Source organism: Planococcus citri, chromosome 2 (genome assembly GCF_950023065.1).
Source record: "Planococcus citri chromosome 2, ihPlaCitr1.1, whole genome shotgun sequence".
Classification (NCBI taxonomy): Eukaryota; Metazoa; Arthropoda; class Insecta; order Hemiptera; family Pseudococcidae; genus Planococcus; species Planococcus citri.
In genome coordinates, this window is record NC_088678.1 from 8,301,385 (window position 1) to 8,317,223 (window position 15,839).

Here is a 15,839-nt window from a genome sequence, read left to right on the forward strand (position 1 = left end):
GATGTGTTATCATTATTATCATTCACTGTGACCAACCGAAGTATTTAGTTAGAAAACTTTTTTAGGGGTACCCGATATTTCTGGCCACCCTGTACAGGTAGGTAGGTAAATTATTGCCAAAGGCAAAACATTAATTAGTGATGCGAATGTGAAAAATCGATTTCTCAAATTTTTTGTGGTAGAGAAGTTGAGTAAATTTACAAATGAAATTTTTTTTTTATTAATCGTCGAACGAATTTAAAGTTGGTGGGTGATTTTAGAGACGTCATAATGCATAATATCTCGAGTTTAGGATTACCAGAAATATTAAAACTGGTTTTCAATGAAGACTTGGTTTTACTCGATTACGTTTGAATTCTCATGGTAATTTTTGCTTCCACTTGTGTATTTTTTTCTCTCAACTTTTACGTTGATTTGCTCAGGTGAAAGTTCTATTTTGAATCTTGAACCACCTGTTCAAAGTACCTTCTACCCTTTGGAACATTTTCAAGCAAGACTCTCTAGTGAAATTAAAAAAAAAAAAAATCAATAGGAAATGACTCATTTTTATTGGTACAAAATTTGATTTTTTTTACATTAAATGAAGCTAACAACGATCAACTCGTGAATACGATAACCACGCGTATGCTTCCGAAAATGGCGGCGTATTGACGTTTAAAATTTTTGGACATCCCGTCGACTCTGTAAAATTTCGATTTTTCGCGTTCAAAAAACATTTCATTCTATTTTTCATCAATTTACTATTCTGTTGTCGATTTCGACACTCCGTTGACTCGGTGTAAAATCTTGTTCCTGGTATAAGATCCATCCTCGATCTTTGTTTTTTCTCATAATAGTTGTACACTTCTTGTTCGACTGAGGAAATCCATTTGGCGTGATCGGCTAAGTCAGTGAATGCTGATATGGCTGTTAATGATCCCTCTTTCACACTTACTATGCCTTGGAGATAATATGTACTGTATACTTTGAAAAATATTCCTCCGCCGCTGTCACCTTGAAGTACAGTTGAACCTTGACCAAAAAAAAACACAAACAGATATCTTATCAGTTGCAATTTTTACTTCTATCAGGTGTGAGGTGTGAGAGATTGTAGAAAAAATATATTTGAATTGGTCATTCCAAAATAAATGTGTCTGGATACCTACCATTATATGTATTTGAACCAGCGCAAAATTTATCCAAAGTAATGAACCTTTGAATATCAACAGGTACAATTTTCAAACAGTTTTCTCGATTTATGAAAGTCAAATAGGCAGTCATGAGTACTCTGCTTAGGTCGCCATTTTCATCCAGACCCCATCCTGAAACCTAGAAATTATTTTATTTTTCAACCCAACTGATTTAACGATCTCGACTCCTCGAAGTGCAAGAGATAGACAGCTGTAGGTATTTTAGAATAATTACTTTGCCTGGATTGCCTTCTGCAGGAGGATTCGCAGAATATAATGAATCGGGTTTATATTCAGCTGGTTTAACTAGGTTACCATAAGTGATGCTTTGTTCGAGGATTATTATTACTATATCTGCTGCGAAATTATTACTTAGACCGAAATATCCCTTTTTGGAGAATCGTAATTCTCGGATCTGAAACGAAAAATTGAGTAGGTGAGAGCACACCGAAATTATCCTAGTGTAAAAAAAAAAAACGTATTCTGAGAAGTTCTAAAAAGCGAAAGTCTCCCAATTAGCTGAAAAATTTTCCAACCAGACAAAGCTAAATCAAAAAAGGATGTTAAATACATTTTCAGTTGTTTTTTTTTTCGATTTTTGATAACTTTTTGAAAATCAAAGTTGTTATACAAAAATTAGGGAAAAAATCGTAATCTTACGAATTAGATCTAGAAAGCTGAAATTCATATTTTGGAGCCTTCAAATTGATTGGGAACGGTTTTTAAACAAGGTCTACTAGGTACCAGAAAAGGTGCCACGTGCCTATTGTAGGCTCCAACCTTCCAACCTTAAGTACTCGATTTCTCTCCAGAATCGAAAAAGTTGATTTTCGGGTCAGTACAGTAAAGGGGTTTTGTGATACCACACCTTGAAACTCTTTTGTTCTTCATTATCTATCAACGAATAATCTCTAGTAATTTTTCCAACGACGACTTCGTAATCAGCAATATTCACTTCACCTTTGTTTGCATCCGTATGGAAGCAATGCGCAGCTGAAAATATTTTTCATTATGCTTATTGTTAGTTTTGAAATTGAAAATTTTCTTTTTTGAAATCAAGTCCTTGTAGCTTTTTTACTTGCGAGAATGTTTTACCAACCTGACAGAACTATTTTAGGACGAATTATTGTACCGCCGCAGATTAATATTTTATCCACATTGTAAATTGCAACTTGCCAGGGTGACTTTCCTTCAGGTTCTACGACAGCTGTTCTTATAAACTGTCGTTGAACGAAATTCTGATCACATTCTGCAAAAAAAAGTACATGATGGAGTTGAATAAGTTATCTAGTGCATGTTGAAAGAGCTTTGTTAGTTGTACAATTGGGTGGATCGCTAAAAAAAAAGTTGAACCAAAATATTGATAGCTCAGTGGTGCCAATTAAAAAAAACTAGAAAAATAGCCAAAAACTTACAAGTTTTTTTAATTTGGCAGTAATGGCCAAAAATTAGCACCACTGCGCGCAGAATCTCAAATAGGTATATACTTTCATTTGGTACTGAGTCATTTCTCCCAAAACAGGTTGGTTAGAGACAGAAGCGAAAACCCCACGTTTTGGGGGGGGGGGTTAAGATTTGTTCAGCCCTTCCTGCAGGGTATCCACAAGCCTGGAAAACCTGGAAAAGCTAGGAAATTTAGTCGGTAGTCAGGGAATTTTGGAAATTCACAGCATTTTTTACTCAAAAGTCAGGGAATTTTGTGAAAGGTTACTTCAAACAGATTTTTCCATTTTTCACAATGAAAAAATTCACTTTCGCTTTGTCCAGGCCATTTTTTCCCTGGTCGGTTTTGTCATAAATTGCCAAATACCCAGAAAATCTTGTTTTTTGCAAAAATTGTCAAAGTATGTATTGCATTTTATCAACTTACGAGTTATGAGTATACTGAGTATCATTAATAAATCTCGCTCTTTAGCGCTAAAATGTTTCGCTTTTTTGATAAAAATGGTTAAGAAAATCTGCCTTTTACTGAAATTATTGTGGAAGTCTCGTTTTCTGTCAAAAACAGCAAAAAGCCTAGCTTTTAGCCTAAATTGTCAAGAATTTTCTTCTTTTTTTTTTTGCAAAAAAGATGCTAAGAATAGTGTTGTTTTTTGCATCTGAAAACTCCCACTCTTTCCCAATAATAGTTCTAATGTGTCGTTTTTTTTGACAGAAATTGCTAAAAAAAAAAAATATTTTGCTGAAATTCTCAATTGAAAAGTTCTGTTTTTTTTTTTAATAAGTAAGTTATGTTTGCCTATGTTTTGTCACTTTTTTGGTTACTTTTCGGTTACTTTTTTAAGCGTTTTAAGTTACTGAAGTCACTTTTTTCAAGAAAAAACATGTAAGAGGCCTGGAATTTCAAAAAAGTATTGATTAAATTCAAGTAATGTTGACATTAAAAAAATGTATTTCTTCATGAAGTCGTCCTTTTTTTGGAATTGTAAATTTTCCAGAGTTTTTGCCCTTGCTTTGTTGGGGCCATTTAACATCGAAAAGACAAAAGGACAAATAGACAAATAGACAAAAAGACAAAAAGACGAAAAGCCGAAAAGATGAAAAGACAAAAACACGAAAACACGACGAAAAGACGAAAAGACAAAAAGATGAAGAGACAAAAAGACGAAAAGACAAAAAGACAAAAAGACAAAAAGATGAAAAGACCAATAGACGAAAAGATGAAAGACAAAAAAAACATCTTGCGCAGTTCGCAAGATCAACCGACTTTGCTCTAAATATACCCCAGTAATTTACCAACATTTATCTCAGTAATTTACCAGACATTACTTAAAAATTTACCAATTTATCAAAATGCGCAGAAGTACCCAAATTTACCGATTTAATGAATACGAAAAGTCGAAAACATTGACAAAATAAAATAGTCAATCATAAGTAGCCATCATATTACACTTTTATGAAATTGATTTTCAAATAAAAATTAGCGTACTTATGAAGACGTAACCGTCATATTACAAGTGGAATAATATATCAGGAAAATTGTTGACAAAAAACAAAATTATTACCGAAATTTACCAATTTACCGAAATTTAGCTATTTACCAAAATTTACCAATTTACCAAAATTTACCAATTTACCTATTTACCGAAATTTAGCTATTTACCAAAATTTACCTATTTACTGAAATTTACCTATTTACCGAAATTTACCAATTTACCAAAATTTACCAATTTACCGAAATTTACCAATTTACCAAAATTTACCGATTTACCAAAATTTACCAATTTACCAAAATTTACCAATTTACCAAAATTTACCTATTTACCAAAATTTACCAATTTACCTAAATTTTCCGATTTACCAAAATTTAGAGGTTTTTAATGGCTTAATTTTTATCCAGAATTGAAATTTAGCTATTTACTGAAATTTACCAATTTACCAAAATTTACCAATTTACCAATATTTACCAATTTACCAAAATTTACCAATTTACCAAAATTTACCGATTTACCAAAATTTACCAATTTACTAAAATTTACGAATTTATCAAAATTTATCAATTTACCAAAATTTTACCATTTTACCAAAATTTACCAATTTACCAAAATTTACCAATTTACTAAAATTTACCAATTAACCAAAATTTACCAATTTGCTAAAGTTTATCAATTTACCAAAATTTACCAATTTACCAAAATTTACCGATTTACCAAAATTTACGAATTTACCAAAATTTACGAATTTACCCAAATTTATCAATTTACCAAAATTTACCACTTTACCAAAATTTACGAATTTAACAAAAATTACCCCAGCAATTTACTAACATTTACCTCAGTAATTTACCAGACATTACCCATTAATTTACCAATTTTCCATTTTACCAAAAATTACCCCAGCAATTTACCAACATTCACCTCAGTAATTTACGAGACATTTCCTCACTAATTTACCAATTTTTTTACCGAATTTTAATTACCCCAGTAATTTACTGTCAAAGGTTTTTACCAATTTACCAAACTTTACCAATTTACCAAAAATTACCCAAGCAATTTACCAAAATTTTCGACCAACTTTAATTACGAGTAATTCACCAAAAATAACTAATCATTTCATTTACTAAAAATTACTATTAATTAACAAAAAAAAAAAAATTATCAAAATTTACTGGCTATTTACCAAAAACTTAATGTTTTTTGTTAAAACAAAAATTACACTAGAAATTTTTGAAAAATTTTGATTTTTTATGGCAAAAAAATTTTGGACGGATAAAATTAACAAAAAAATTAACAAAAAAATCAACAAAAAATTTTCTCCTCTTGACTCGCGCGGGATTCGAACACCCGACCTTCGGCGTACCAATCTGCAACCTACACACCCTAACCACCCCATCTGTTTGTTGGGGGTGAGCCGTTTGCGAGATATAAGGGTTTACAGAAATTTCTGCTTATCCATAACGTTGAAACACACTTAAACGTTCATATCTCGTAAACGGCTGAACCGATTTCGACCAAATTAGAAATTTCTCTAGTTCAGTATCAAAGCAATATTTTGCCATCATCAGGTTCGACTTAAAGTTCGGAGCTTTTGAGTTCAGCGTGACACAAATTTATACATAAATTGATATATAAATATATATATATAGGTATTGGTATCCAGACATGTCAACTATTGAATGGGTTAATTTTACTATACAAGTGGACTGACCAACTTCTCAACTATAGTTGACAAGTCATGGGTTAATTTTGCTATACAAGTCAACTATGAGTTTTCAGAAACTTCCACCAGAGGGCGCATGGCTTAGAAATCAAGGCGCGAGGACGAACGCAGGGTCTATAGTCAATTTGTAGTGAGTAGAATGTGATGTGCTGGTGGAGATGTATGCAAATACATCGATCCTGAGTGTACACAACAACAAATTTGACTTGAAATTTTTCAGTATTTTATTGGCCTATGGAAAATTTAAAAACATCAAAAATTTTTATGCTGTTTAAGCTTTCTTTTGGTGTCATAACTTTCTCAAAATTCAAATTACTTTGACTCCATTTTCAAAAATTTTCTTCAAAATTTAGCCTAAAAATCTGATTACTTTTTTCAAAACATAGATTTTTTTAATATTAGACTGAATCTGCAAATAAAATTTTAATAAGTGATTTAGAACAGAAATTATACCAATTTTAAAATTTTGTTCACTTTTCTGCATATATGCCAAGCATAGTTGACATGTCTGGTCGCTAGCAAATATATAGCCGCATACAGGCAAACTCGTAACGTTTTGTATAAACAGCAATCTCAAGACCCCTCTATAACTTCGTTGCTGTGCATACGCTCGACGCGTCACCCCATAGGCCTGATAGTACTCGATGTTAGGCCGCGTTATATTCGTTAACTTGATTTTTGGGGGCCCTGTGGAAAAGTTGCTCATTGCCGAAACATCAGTTTTTCAGGAAAGCTTTTTTTTCAAGTCCTATGCATCCATGTTTTTCGCAAACACATTTTGAACAAAGCATCCTACAAAAAAATAACCAGCTCTGAGCAGAAAGGAAATTTTATGCTCTACAATTTCCTTCATAGCATTTTTTTCATAGGATGCATACTTTCCTCGTAAAATCAATGTTAATGTTGAAAAACACGAAAATGCGGACCTGTATAATCAACTTTAAATTGAAATTGAGCAGTCAAAAATTCATTTTAGACGATTTTTGACCACGCCATGTGAAAGAGGAGACCTTCAACCACCAGAATCACCAAACAGAACTTGAAAAATGAATAAAATGGTTCTTGGCAATAAGCACCTTTTTCTCATGTCCTCGTAGATAATAATTAGGCTATGCACTCATTTGAAAATTGAGTCGAATGAGAAATTGTATAAACAGCAATCTCACGTCCCTGCTCAAACTTTGCCAGTAGACTCCCCACACCTTGTAGATTCATATAGCACCTCATCGCAAAGTCACGTCCTAAAAAGGTTACGAGTTTGCCAAAACGTTATGAGTTTGCTGGTTAATCTAGAAAAAGGTTACGAGATTGCCCCCTAGAATATGTATATATATAAATATATATATAAACTTATCTCGTTTTGCGCCATATGTCTTATCGTGATCAGCACACTCCAAAACGTCAAGAAAACCCACCCCCACCCAAATCCTCAACCATCATGACAAATACAATACCTTACTTTTCCGTTTCACGGCAAAGTCGGTAAAAACGAAAAGATGAAAAGATGAAAAGACTAAAAGGCGAAAAGACGAAAAGAGAAAAGACGAAAAGACTAAAAGACCTAAAAGACTAAAAGACGAAAAGATGAAAAGATGAAAAGACGAAAAGATGGAAAGACGAAAAGACGAAAAGACTAAAAGACTAAAAGACCTAAGTGACTAAAAGATGAAAAGTTAAAAAAAGATGAAAAGACAAAAAGATGAAAAGACGAAAAGACGAAAAGACTAGAAGACTAAAAGACCTAAGTGACTAAAAGATGAAAAGTTAAAAAAAGACAAAAAGACAAAAAGATGAAAAGACAAAAAAAGACAAAAAGACAAAAAGACAAAATGACAAAATGACAAAAAGATGACAAGACAAAAAGATGGAAAGACAAAAAGGCAAAAAGGAAAAAATAACAAAAAGGCAAAAATATGGTGATAGGTATTTTTGTCATATGTACTTATGGTTTACAATAGGTTAATCATTGATAACCTAGGGTTATTTTTAAAACGATAGGTATTTTTTCACTAGGGTGGAAAGACGGAATGACAGAAAGATTGGATGAAAAAATAAATTAATAAAAACATAAAATGAAATAAAATAAAATTTCAGTAGGTATTCAATTCCATATTCTGTCCAGTTCATCAATCATTTCAAGTTCCAATGAAAGATGTTTGCGGGGTTGGAATAAAAATTTTAAAAAGTTTTTGAAAAATGATGTTCTACCATTGTGTCTATGCTTGAATGCAAATTATCAATACAATTTTTGTTCTTTTAACAGAACGTCTCTCGTCTCTCTTTTTAAAAATTTTGATACCATTGATTGAGCTCAGCAAGTTAAAATCTTGATTTTTCCCACTAAAAAACCAATAAAAAAGTTTCTCACCAAGTTTGAATAAGGGCCACCCTATTGAGCACACAGTCATGCTTGCAAAAAAGGGCATGGGCACAACTGTACATCTACGTATTAACGATGTGGTTTTTTTGGGGGGGGGGTGTGTTTATAATTACAAGATTATTACACCCGGAAAAAGGGGAGGTAGATTTGGTTTGTTAGGTTGATGTTTTTTATTAGGGAGATGAATTTTTGTATTTCAGAAGGTTCATCAGGGATATGTATATAGTAGGTGGATTTTCTTTTATCTGTAGAGTAAGTCTGTTTTGTTTCAGTTGGGGACAGTTCAAACATATGTGTTAAATGGATGTGGGTTCGTTTCTGCAAAATTGGCATGGGGGTTTTGGTTCTTTTTGGTATAAGTGGTTATGAGTAATTTTTGTGTGGCCTATTCTTAGTCTAGTAATAAGGATTTCCTCTTTTCTGTTCAGGTGGCCTAGATTTTTCCATGGGAGGGTCGTTTTTTTATGTTGGAAGAGTTTGTTTGAAGTTTGTTGTGACCAAAAGTTCAGCCAGTTGGTAAATGTGTTGTGAGTAATTAAAGATTCAATATCATGAGGAGTGAGAGAGGTAAGAGGAGAGGGGACAGTGGATGTTTTTGCTGATCTATCAACAGTTTTGTTATCAGTGATACCTATGTGGCTGGGAACATACATGAAGCTAATTGAGTAATCATAACTGTGGAGGTTAAAAAGGGACTTATGTATGTCTTGGACTATGGGATGGCCAGAAAAAATGTTTTGAATAGATAGCAGTGAACTTAGTGAGTCGCTTTGGATTAAGAATTTTTTATTTTCTGATTGAATGGAAATTATATCTTTTAGGCAATGTTTTATGGCAGTGAGTTCAGCAGTGAAAATTGAGGCACAGTTGTGAATTTTGAAACTGAGAACTTTGTCAGTAATTGAGTAAGCATAACCAGTATGAATGTTAGAAATTTTTGAACCATCTGTGTAGCATAAGTTATATTCTGTATAGTTTGATAACAGTTCTTGGAGCTCATGATCTCATGATGTTTGAAAAAATTTGGTGCCCCTCCCCCCCTCTGATCACATGTGTAATTCAATTTTCAAGAATCTGGAAAATTGGAGGAATTGGTCTGGAAACCCTGGAAAAGTCAGGGAAAATCATTTCCAGAAATGAGTGGACGTCCTGTCCTGGGGCACTTCCAGAGCTTGATTGTACAGGATCGCAATCAGTTTGGTCCCAGACCCCTCAGAGGGTGGGTGAGGGGGCTTAAATTATTTTCACATTGTCTCGAGGTACTCAACTTCAGCAGCGCATGCCTCCAAAGATATGATACTTTGATCCAAACTAACTTCACAGATCGAAAGGGCATCGCATTTTGAACTTTTCATGCGTTTTAAAATGTTCAAAAGTTGAAAGTTGAACTTTGAAATTGTAAGTTCAGATTTCATAATGACTCTGTAAGTGGGAGCTACCATTTTAAAATTCTGAAAAAAATTTCCTTAGATGTACCTTTTGATGCTTTTTGAAATATTCAATTTTCAAGATGAGATCTTTTAATGAAGGGGAGAACCTCCTCACCCAAATTTGGGCAAAACTTTTTTTTTAAATTTGGGGCATGTTGATATATTTGAATAGTTTCATTAGTGAGACACATGAGAAAAAAAAGAAATATTATGGGTCATCTTCACGTGGTCACCCTGATTGCAAAGATAATTCACCAGTGCGTGTACAAGTACGATTTAAGATGGATGAATTATTCACCGTGAACACAAGATATAGCTCTATTTCCGTACTCAGACGTAATCTCTGGGTTCCATTGTCCTTGTTGGTCACATGTAAATTGTGTGTAGTCGGGTCCAATGCCTGTATTATCTGTGTCTGCTTCAGTGTAGAAAACTTTGCATTTAGGACGTATTAAAGTACCAGCCAAGAATGATTTTGAATTGCAAGAGATTTGGATTCCTTTATAATAACATCGCCCGCCCATGTTCGTCGAAGTAAATTCACCGCACTGTTCTGTAGAAAAAGAAAAACATAAATACGAATAAAAGTGAAAAATGAGTAAATTTTGTCGAAACAATCAATTACATCTGGTCACGTACTCAGGCATTGATAAATCTGAGGTACCCATTTCGAATTAATGCAACGAGACTGGTAACTTAATACATTATTTGATAGGAAATAACCAGGATTACATTGAATCACAGCGAATGAGTGTTCAGGAATATACCCATTGACTTGACACGGGTTGGACGTATTGTTATTGCAAGTGTATGTGATAGTTTCGCCTTGCGATGGTTGGGGTACTGCACATGAATTAGTACTGTAATGGATATTATCAGAGAATAAGAAGTGGTGAAACCTTCGACGAGTAAAATTTGAAAAAATAATTCGGTACTTGGATCCTTGTTTTGTTGCACATGTTGAAGGTGCTTCATCTGAGCCATCGTTGCACTGTTTTAAGCCATCGCATCGATATTGTGCATCAATACAGCCACCATAATTGCATCGAAATTGCTCTTTTCCACATCTGATTAAAATAAATAATCGAATATCAATAGATATGATACAAATAATTTGAGTATTTCTTCAATGCCACCTTACCCACCTTGTAGCTGAGCATTGGCGAAGTGTTTCGTCTGAATTATCTACACAGTCTGATATTCCATCGCACAGGAACCATTCATAAATGCATTGCCCATTACTGCATCTAAATTCAAATCTGAAACATTATTTTTGAAAAATTCTGTTGAATTGCACCAAAATGAGAGTCTATTTTTAAAAAGTTCCATTAAATTAAACCAAAATGAAAGTCAGTGTATTTCCCAGTCGAAAATCATTCAGTTGAAAAGGGATGAGATGATGATTTATTACTTGGATCAGTTCTTTTAGACTATACACAAAAATACATAGATAGTATCTACTTTGGTTGAAAAGAAAATCACATGTATTATCCCATAACCGAAATTCAAGTTGCTATTTCCCTGAGTTTTCGAGGGAAAATACAAATAATTAGATCTGATCAAATTGGATCCAGAGAGTGTCTGAATCTGATATGTGATGTGACATCTAGACTAGTCTGATCAGATATAAGTTAATCAAACTGGTCTGGTCAGATTTCATTTGAACTGGTAGAAGAAAAGTCTTGAAAGCATCCGAAAATGCACTAGTAGGTCCAGGTAGTAAATTTAATTGTTTCGATTTTCGGCAATTTTTCAATAAACTTTAACAGCTCATTTTCTGTTTGAAAAAAAAGTCAGAATTGAATCAAAATCGAGGTAGAGAGATGAAATTCGGTTTATATTCCATTATCAACACTCACCATAACATAAAAATACAATTTTACCATTTTTTTCTGGCAACTTTTAGATCATTCTTTTCCCCATGATCAGAATTCCTGAAACCCTGATAAATTTGTTTCTAATATAACACGATTTCTTAGATTTTCAGAAAATTTTGGAAGCCAGTGGGAGTTTTGGAGGGGATGAATAAAAAAAATGAGTCAACATTCGTATTCAGCGCTGCTAAGAACCTAATTGACCGTTGCACGTGTTTTATTCAATTTTTTGGCAATTTCGGGAGTTGATGAAGGCGTTGGAGGGGCTGAATCGAAAAAATAAGCTCATATTCGAATTCAGAGCTTTAAAAACATTTAAAACGATATGTCACACGATATTTGGAATTTTTTTACATTTTGACCAAAATTTTTGGGGCTTTGAACCCCCTTGGTTTTGAGAAATTTTCCAAAAATTTGAAAAATCGTGTGACATATCGTTTATTAGGTTTTTGGGAGCGCTGAATTCGAATATCGGCTTATTTTTTTGATTTGACCCCTCCAACTCCCCCGTCAACCCCCAAAATATCCCAAAAATTGAAAAAAAAACCGTGTGACATATGGTTTATTTGGTTTTTGGGGATGCTGAATACGAATATGAACTCATTTTTTGGGTTTGGCCTCACCAACGTCCCCATTGTTCTGAAACTTTCTTGAAAATTGAAAAAAATCATTCAGATTTGAATGATGCACCCTTGTACGTAGCTTATCTACCTTATTGACATTGTAAAATGTAAATACAGTGAAAGCTGTCTACTTCAATAAATGATTTGAATTGAATTGAATTGCATTTTGATTAAGATTTCATCTTCACGTTAGAACTGATTTTCTTCTTCATTAATGGAAAAATATGTACATTTGAAAACGTAAAAATGTTCTCACAAAATCTCCATTTTTGGATTTTCAAAAATTCACCAAAAATCGAAAAATTAATTTAGGTGACTGATATTTTGGTTACAGAGGTTTTATATTGTTACTTGTAGATATGTAGGTTGGTAGGTACATATTTACTCTGAACATGGTTCCATTTGAATTTTTCGAATTTTTGCCTTCACATCTGCAGGAGCTAAAATAAAAAAAAAAAATTGAAAAAGATTTTGATGAATAACTCATCAAATAAATAGATAGGTAGTATTATGTTTGACCATCTCATGAGTAGGTAACTAAAGTAAATCTCGCATTCAGATACGTATTTCATAAATGTTTTTCAACTTACTGAAACAATCAGCTATCGATGGAACCCATTTTGTATTTTTGCAAACAGAACTGGATCCAGTTTTGTTGTATATTGTGTAATAACCAGTGTTGCACTTGATCAATGCAACTGTGTTTTCGTGAACAATTCCAGATTTTCCACACGTCTGCGAATCTTTTTCATTACATTGGTACGTGATGGTCTTATCAGGAGTTGGTATAAGCACGGTGCAAAAGTTACTAGGTACATAAAAAAAACATGTTTTTATTATTTTTGCAGGTATCAGGAAATGAAAAAAAAAGGATCTATCAGTAATCAGTATTGCTCCCGATGATCAATAATTCAATTCCCAATGCCACTGGAAATATTCTTGGAGTGAGAAGTAAAAATAGGTAAGCGAATTTCCTTCATTAACGTATCACAAGAATTCCATAAAGACTTACCCTTCAAATCCAATGAGTTGTTCTTTCTCAGTCTCATCAATAGTTATATTGCATGCTCTTAGTGATTCATCTGACCCATCTCTGCAGTCTACTGACCCATCACATTGTTGGTTCTCGTATATACAAGCGCCATAATCGCATCGGAAACGTGAATGGCCGCATCTGCTTAGAGCAAAAATTTCTTTCGGTATTTCAAAAAGAATAAAATGCATGGATGTGCTGATGCAGTACTGTCTAGTGTACCGACGTTGTATTTAAACAGCGATGACACGTTTCATCAGATTTATCTTCACATTCTGATGTTCCATTGCAAGCATCCCACTTACTAATGCATTGTCCATTGTCACATTTAAATTCCCACCTGAAATATGTTCGAAAAATTTTTCATTTGAAGCAAACATTTCAACATCTAATTCTTTGTAAAAATAATTTAATCTCGTAATATTGTACTCACGATTTACATTCCGTTGCTTGAATTTTCGGTCCCGAATCGGCTGCAAAATTGGGTATAAAAATAATTAATAATTATGCGAATGAGGAATGAATCGTAGTGTTTCAATTTCTGGTCAAGTCCATGCATACTTTGTTGATTTTCATCTAAAGTTGAATTCCATCCTCCAGCTAATTTCCATACAGCTCTGTTTGTTTTACCACACCCGGTGGTATTTTTTCCATTTTCATGTTGGGATAAGAGTGATTCTGAAGTGAGAAATGAACTCGTATCTGCTGAATTTAAAACACTGCAACAAACTTTGTGTGTTTTTTCGACACTTTCTTGATCGCAACGGGATTTTCTCAAAAAAGTAACCAGCTCTGGTAGAACTGGAAATTTTCCCAGTTTACTTTGGAGATGGCTGCAATTTGTTAAACTTATGCAATATCCTGGCTGGTTATCCGGTGTGATGCAAGGTTTCTAAAAAATACAATTTTTAAAAATTTATAATCAAATTGATGAAAATGTGATTGAGGCTTAAAAAATTAATGAATACGTACATCGTAAATTTCAGTTATCTCTTTTCCATTGATTTGGTGATTGAGTATTGTATTATCGCAAACCAGTAATAAAATAACGAGATACTGAAAGTGAAACCATTTGAACATTTCAATATTGAAGTTCATTTTTTTCTTTTTTTTTTTAAACAAATTTTTAGTAGTCTTGAAGTACCTATGTAAAGAAATGGCAGAATGCTATTAGAAGAGATGAAAATTCGTTGGAAAAAAAATGATTAAACTACCCAAATAGATATTGGAGAAAGCTGTTGTTTGTAATTTTTTTTTTTTGCCACTTGTATTATCATTGAGCTATGAATTTTGAATTGCGGTGAAGCTTCTTCAATCATGAGGTAGGCGAAATTTAAATTAAATAATTTTAAGAAAACGTCTACAAAGACCACTTGTTAAATTTAAACCAACGAATAAAAAAAAAGACATGTTTTACTTACGTATTTGTAGGTGTGAGTAGCAGATTACATTGTTGACGGCAGAACTTGTATTTCTTTAATTTTTTCAACTCGTGATCGAATATAACGCGAAATAAAACTCGGGAAAAAAGTTATGATAATCTAATGTTCGCATGAGTGTGTAAATCCCACTCCAAATACTTGTAAATCTGCCAATGATTCTTCCTAATTCGAAGGTAAGTCGTTTGTCTCTATAAAAATAATTGTGGGGATTTTTCATTAAAAATGTAAACGTACTTGTTTTACAACTAGATAACTACCTAACAATTTTTTCGCCTCACTTGTGTGTGAATTAGTGTGATACGAGTAGGTACACAAGGTATCTTCGAGCGATAAATCTGATGGAAATGTTGATTATTATGAATATTATATTATTGAGTGACAATCTTAAATTTAATGATTAAATGCGAAATTGATGAGGTTTACCTACTTAAGGGATTATCGACTATATCAAATGAGCTTCAGTGGATTTCTCTCGTTGGTTCAAAAAAGAAAAGTGACCTTGAGATTCCCGATAAATAAAATTTTAAAATACTAAATCATTAAAATGGAAATAACATAGGTAGGTAGCCCCTACCTATAGTTTTTTTTCCTTCAATTTTTCCATTAGAATTTCTCTAAATACCGATAACTTTTCTTTCAATATGAAGACCACCCCCATTGTGATCCAATTTTCTGGATTTTCTATTTCACTTTAGGTTTTCAAATTCATTTCATTTCCAGCATTACTCGAATTTTTTAATTCTATTTTCAATTTTTGATCTGATTTTCAAAATTTTAAATTCCGTTTTCAATTTTTGATTTCATGAATTTTTATTTTGAGATTTTATTTTCAAAGTTTTTAGGTTTACTTCCATCTTTTGATTCTGATTTCAGTTTTTTATTTTTCACTATTGACAAAAGTTGTGCAAGCAGCATTTTAAAACTAATGCTGTTATATAGGAGATTGGAATTATTGCTATAGGGGAATAGGGTCGACATTTCCTTATATGGTGGTTAAGACAATAATTATTCCTTATGTGGGGAATAATTACATGGTCCAGACTAGCTCAAATTCGGACACTGGGATAACTCCAACCCTCCATATACATCATACTAAAGAGTGTAAAACTAGAAATAAACCATACTCGTAAGGTGTACTGAATATGTTTAATCGTCGTAATACACAGTATTTATAAAGCAGATGTCTTTAGGCAATCACACACATATGTGACGCGGCACAACAAAATCGA

At 33.0% G+C, this 15,839-nt stretch overlaps 1 protein-coding gene across 2 annotated transcripts; it reads right to left on the reverse strand.

Moving 5' to 3' along the window:
• Window positions 1-529: 529 nt before the first annotated feature.
• LOC135834472 (low-density lipoprotein receptor-related protein 2-like) lies at window positions 530-15,088 on the reverse strand. 2 transcript variants are annotated; one of them, XM_065348352.1, is made up of 17 exons: window positions 14,590-14,914; window positions 14,141-14,312; window positions 13,730-14,060; window positions 13,602-13,641; window positions 13,395-13,508; window positions 13,148-13,309; window positions 12,726-12,943; window positions 12,521-12,575; window positions 10,784-10,897; window positions 10,574-10,705; window positions 10,278-10,498; window positions 9,937-10,191; window positions 2,269-2,418; window positions 2,038-2,162; window positions 1,405-1,584; window positions 1,146-1,308; window positions 530-1,011 (listed from the first exon to the last, which is right to left on the reverse strand). In XM_065348352.1, exons 2-17 carry the CDS (start codon window positions 14,264-14,266, stop codon window positions 587-589), a joined length of 2,811 nt encoding a protein of 936 aa, XP_065204424.1. In that variant the 5' UTR covers window positions 14,267-14,312; window positions 14,590-14,914; the 3' UTR covers window positions 530-586. The 2 variants fall into 2 exon arrangements, with proteins under 2 accessions (XP_065204424.1, XP_065204425.1); XM_065348353.1 differs by lacking the exon at window positions 530-1,011 and having other exon boundaries at window positions 1,198-1,336; window positions 14,590-15,088.
• Window positions 15,089-15,839: the final 751 nt, after the last annotated feature.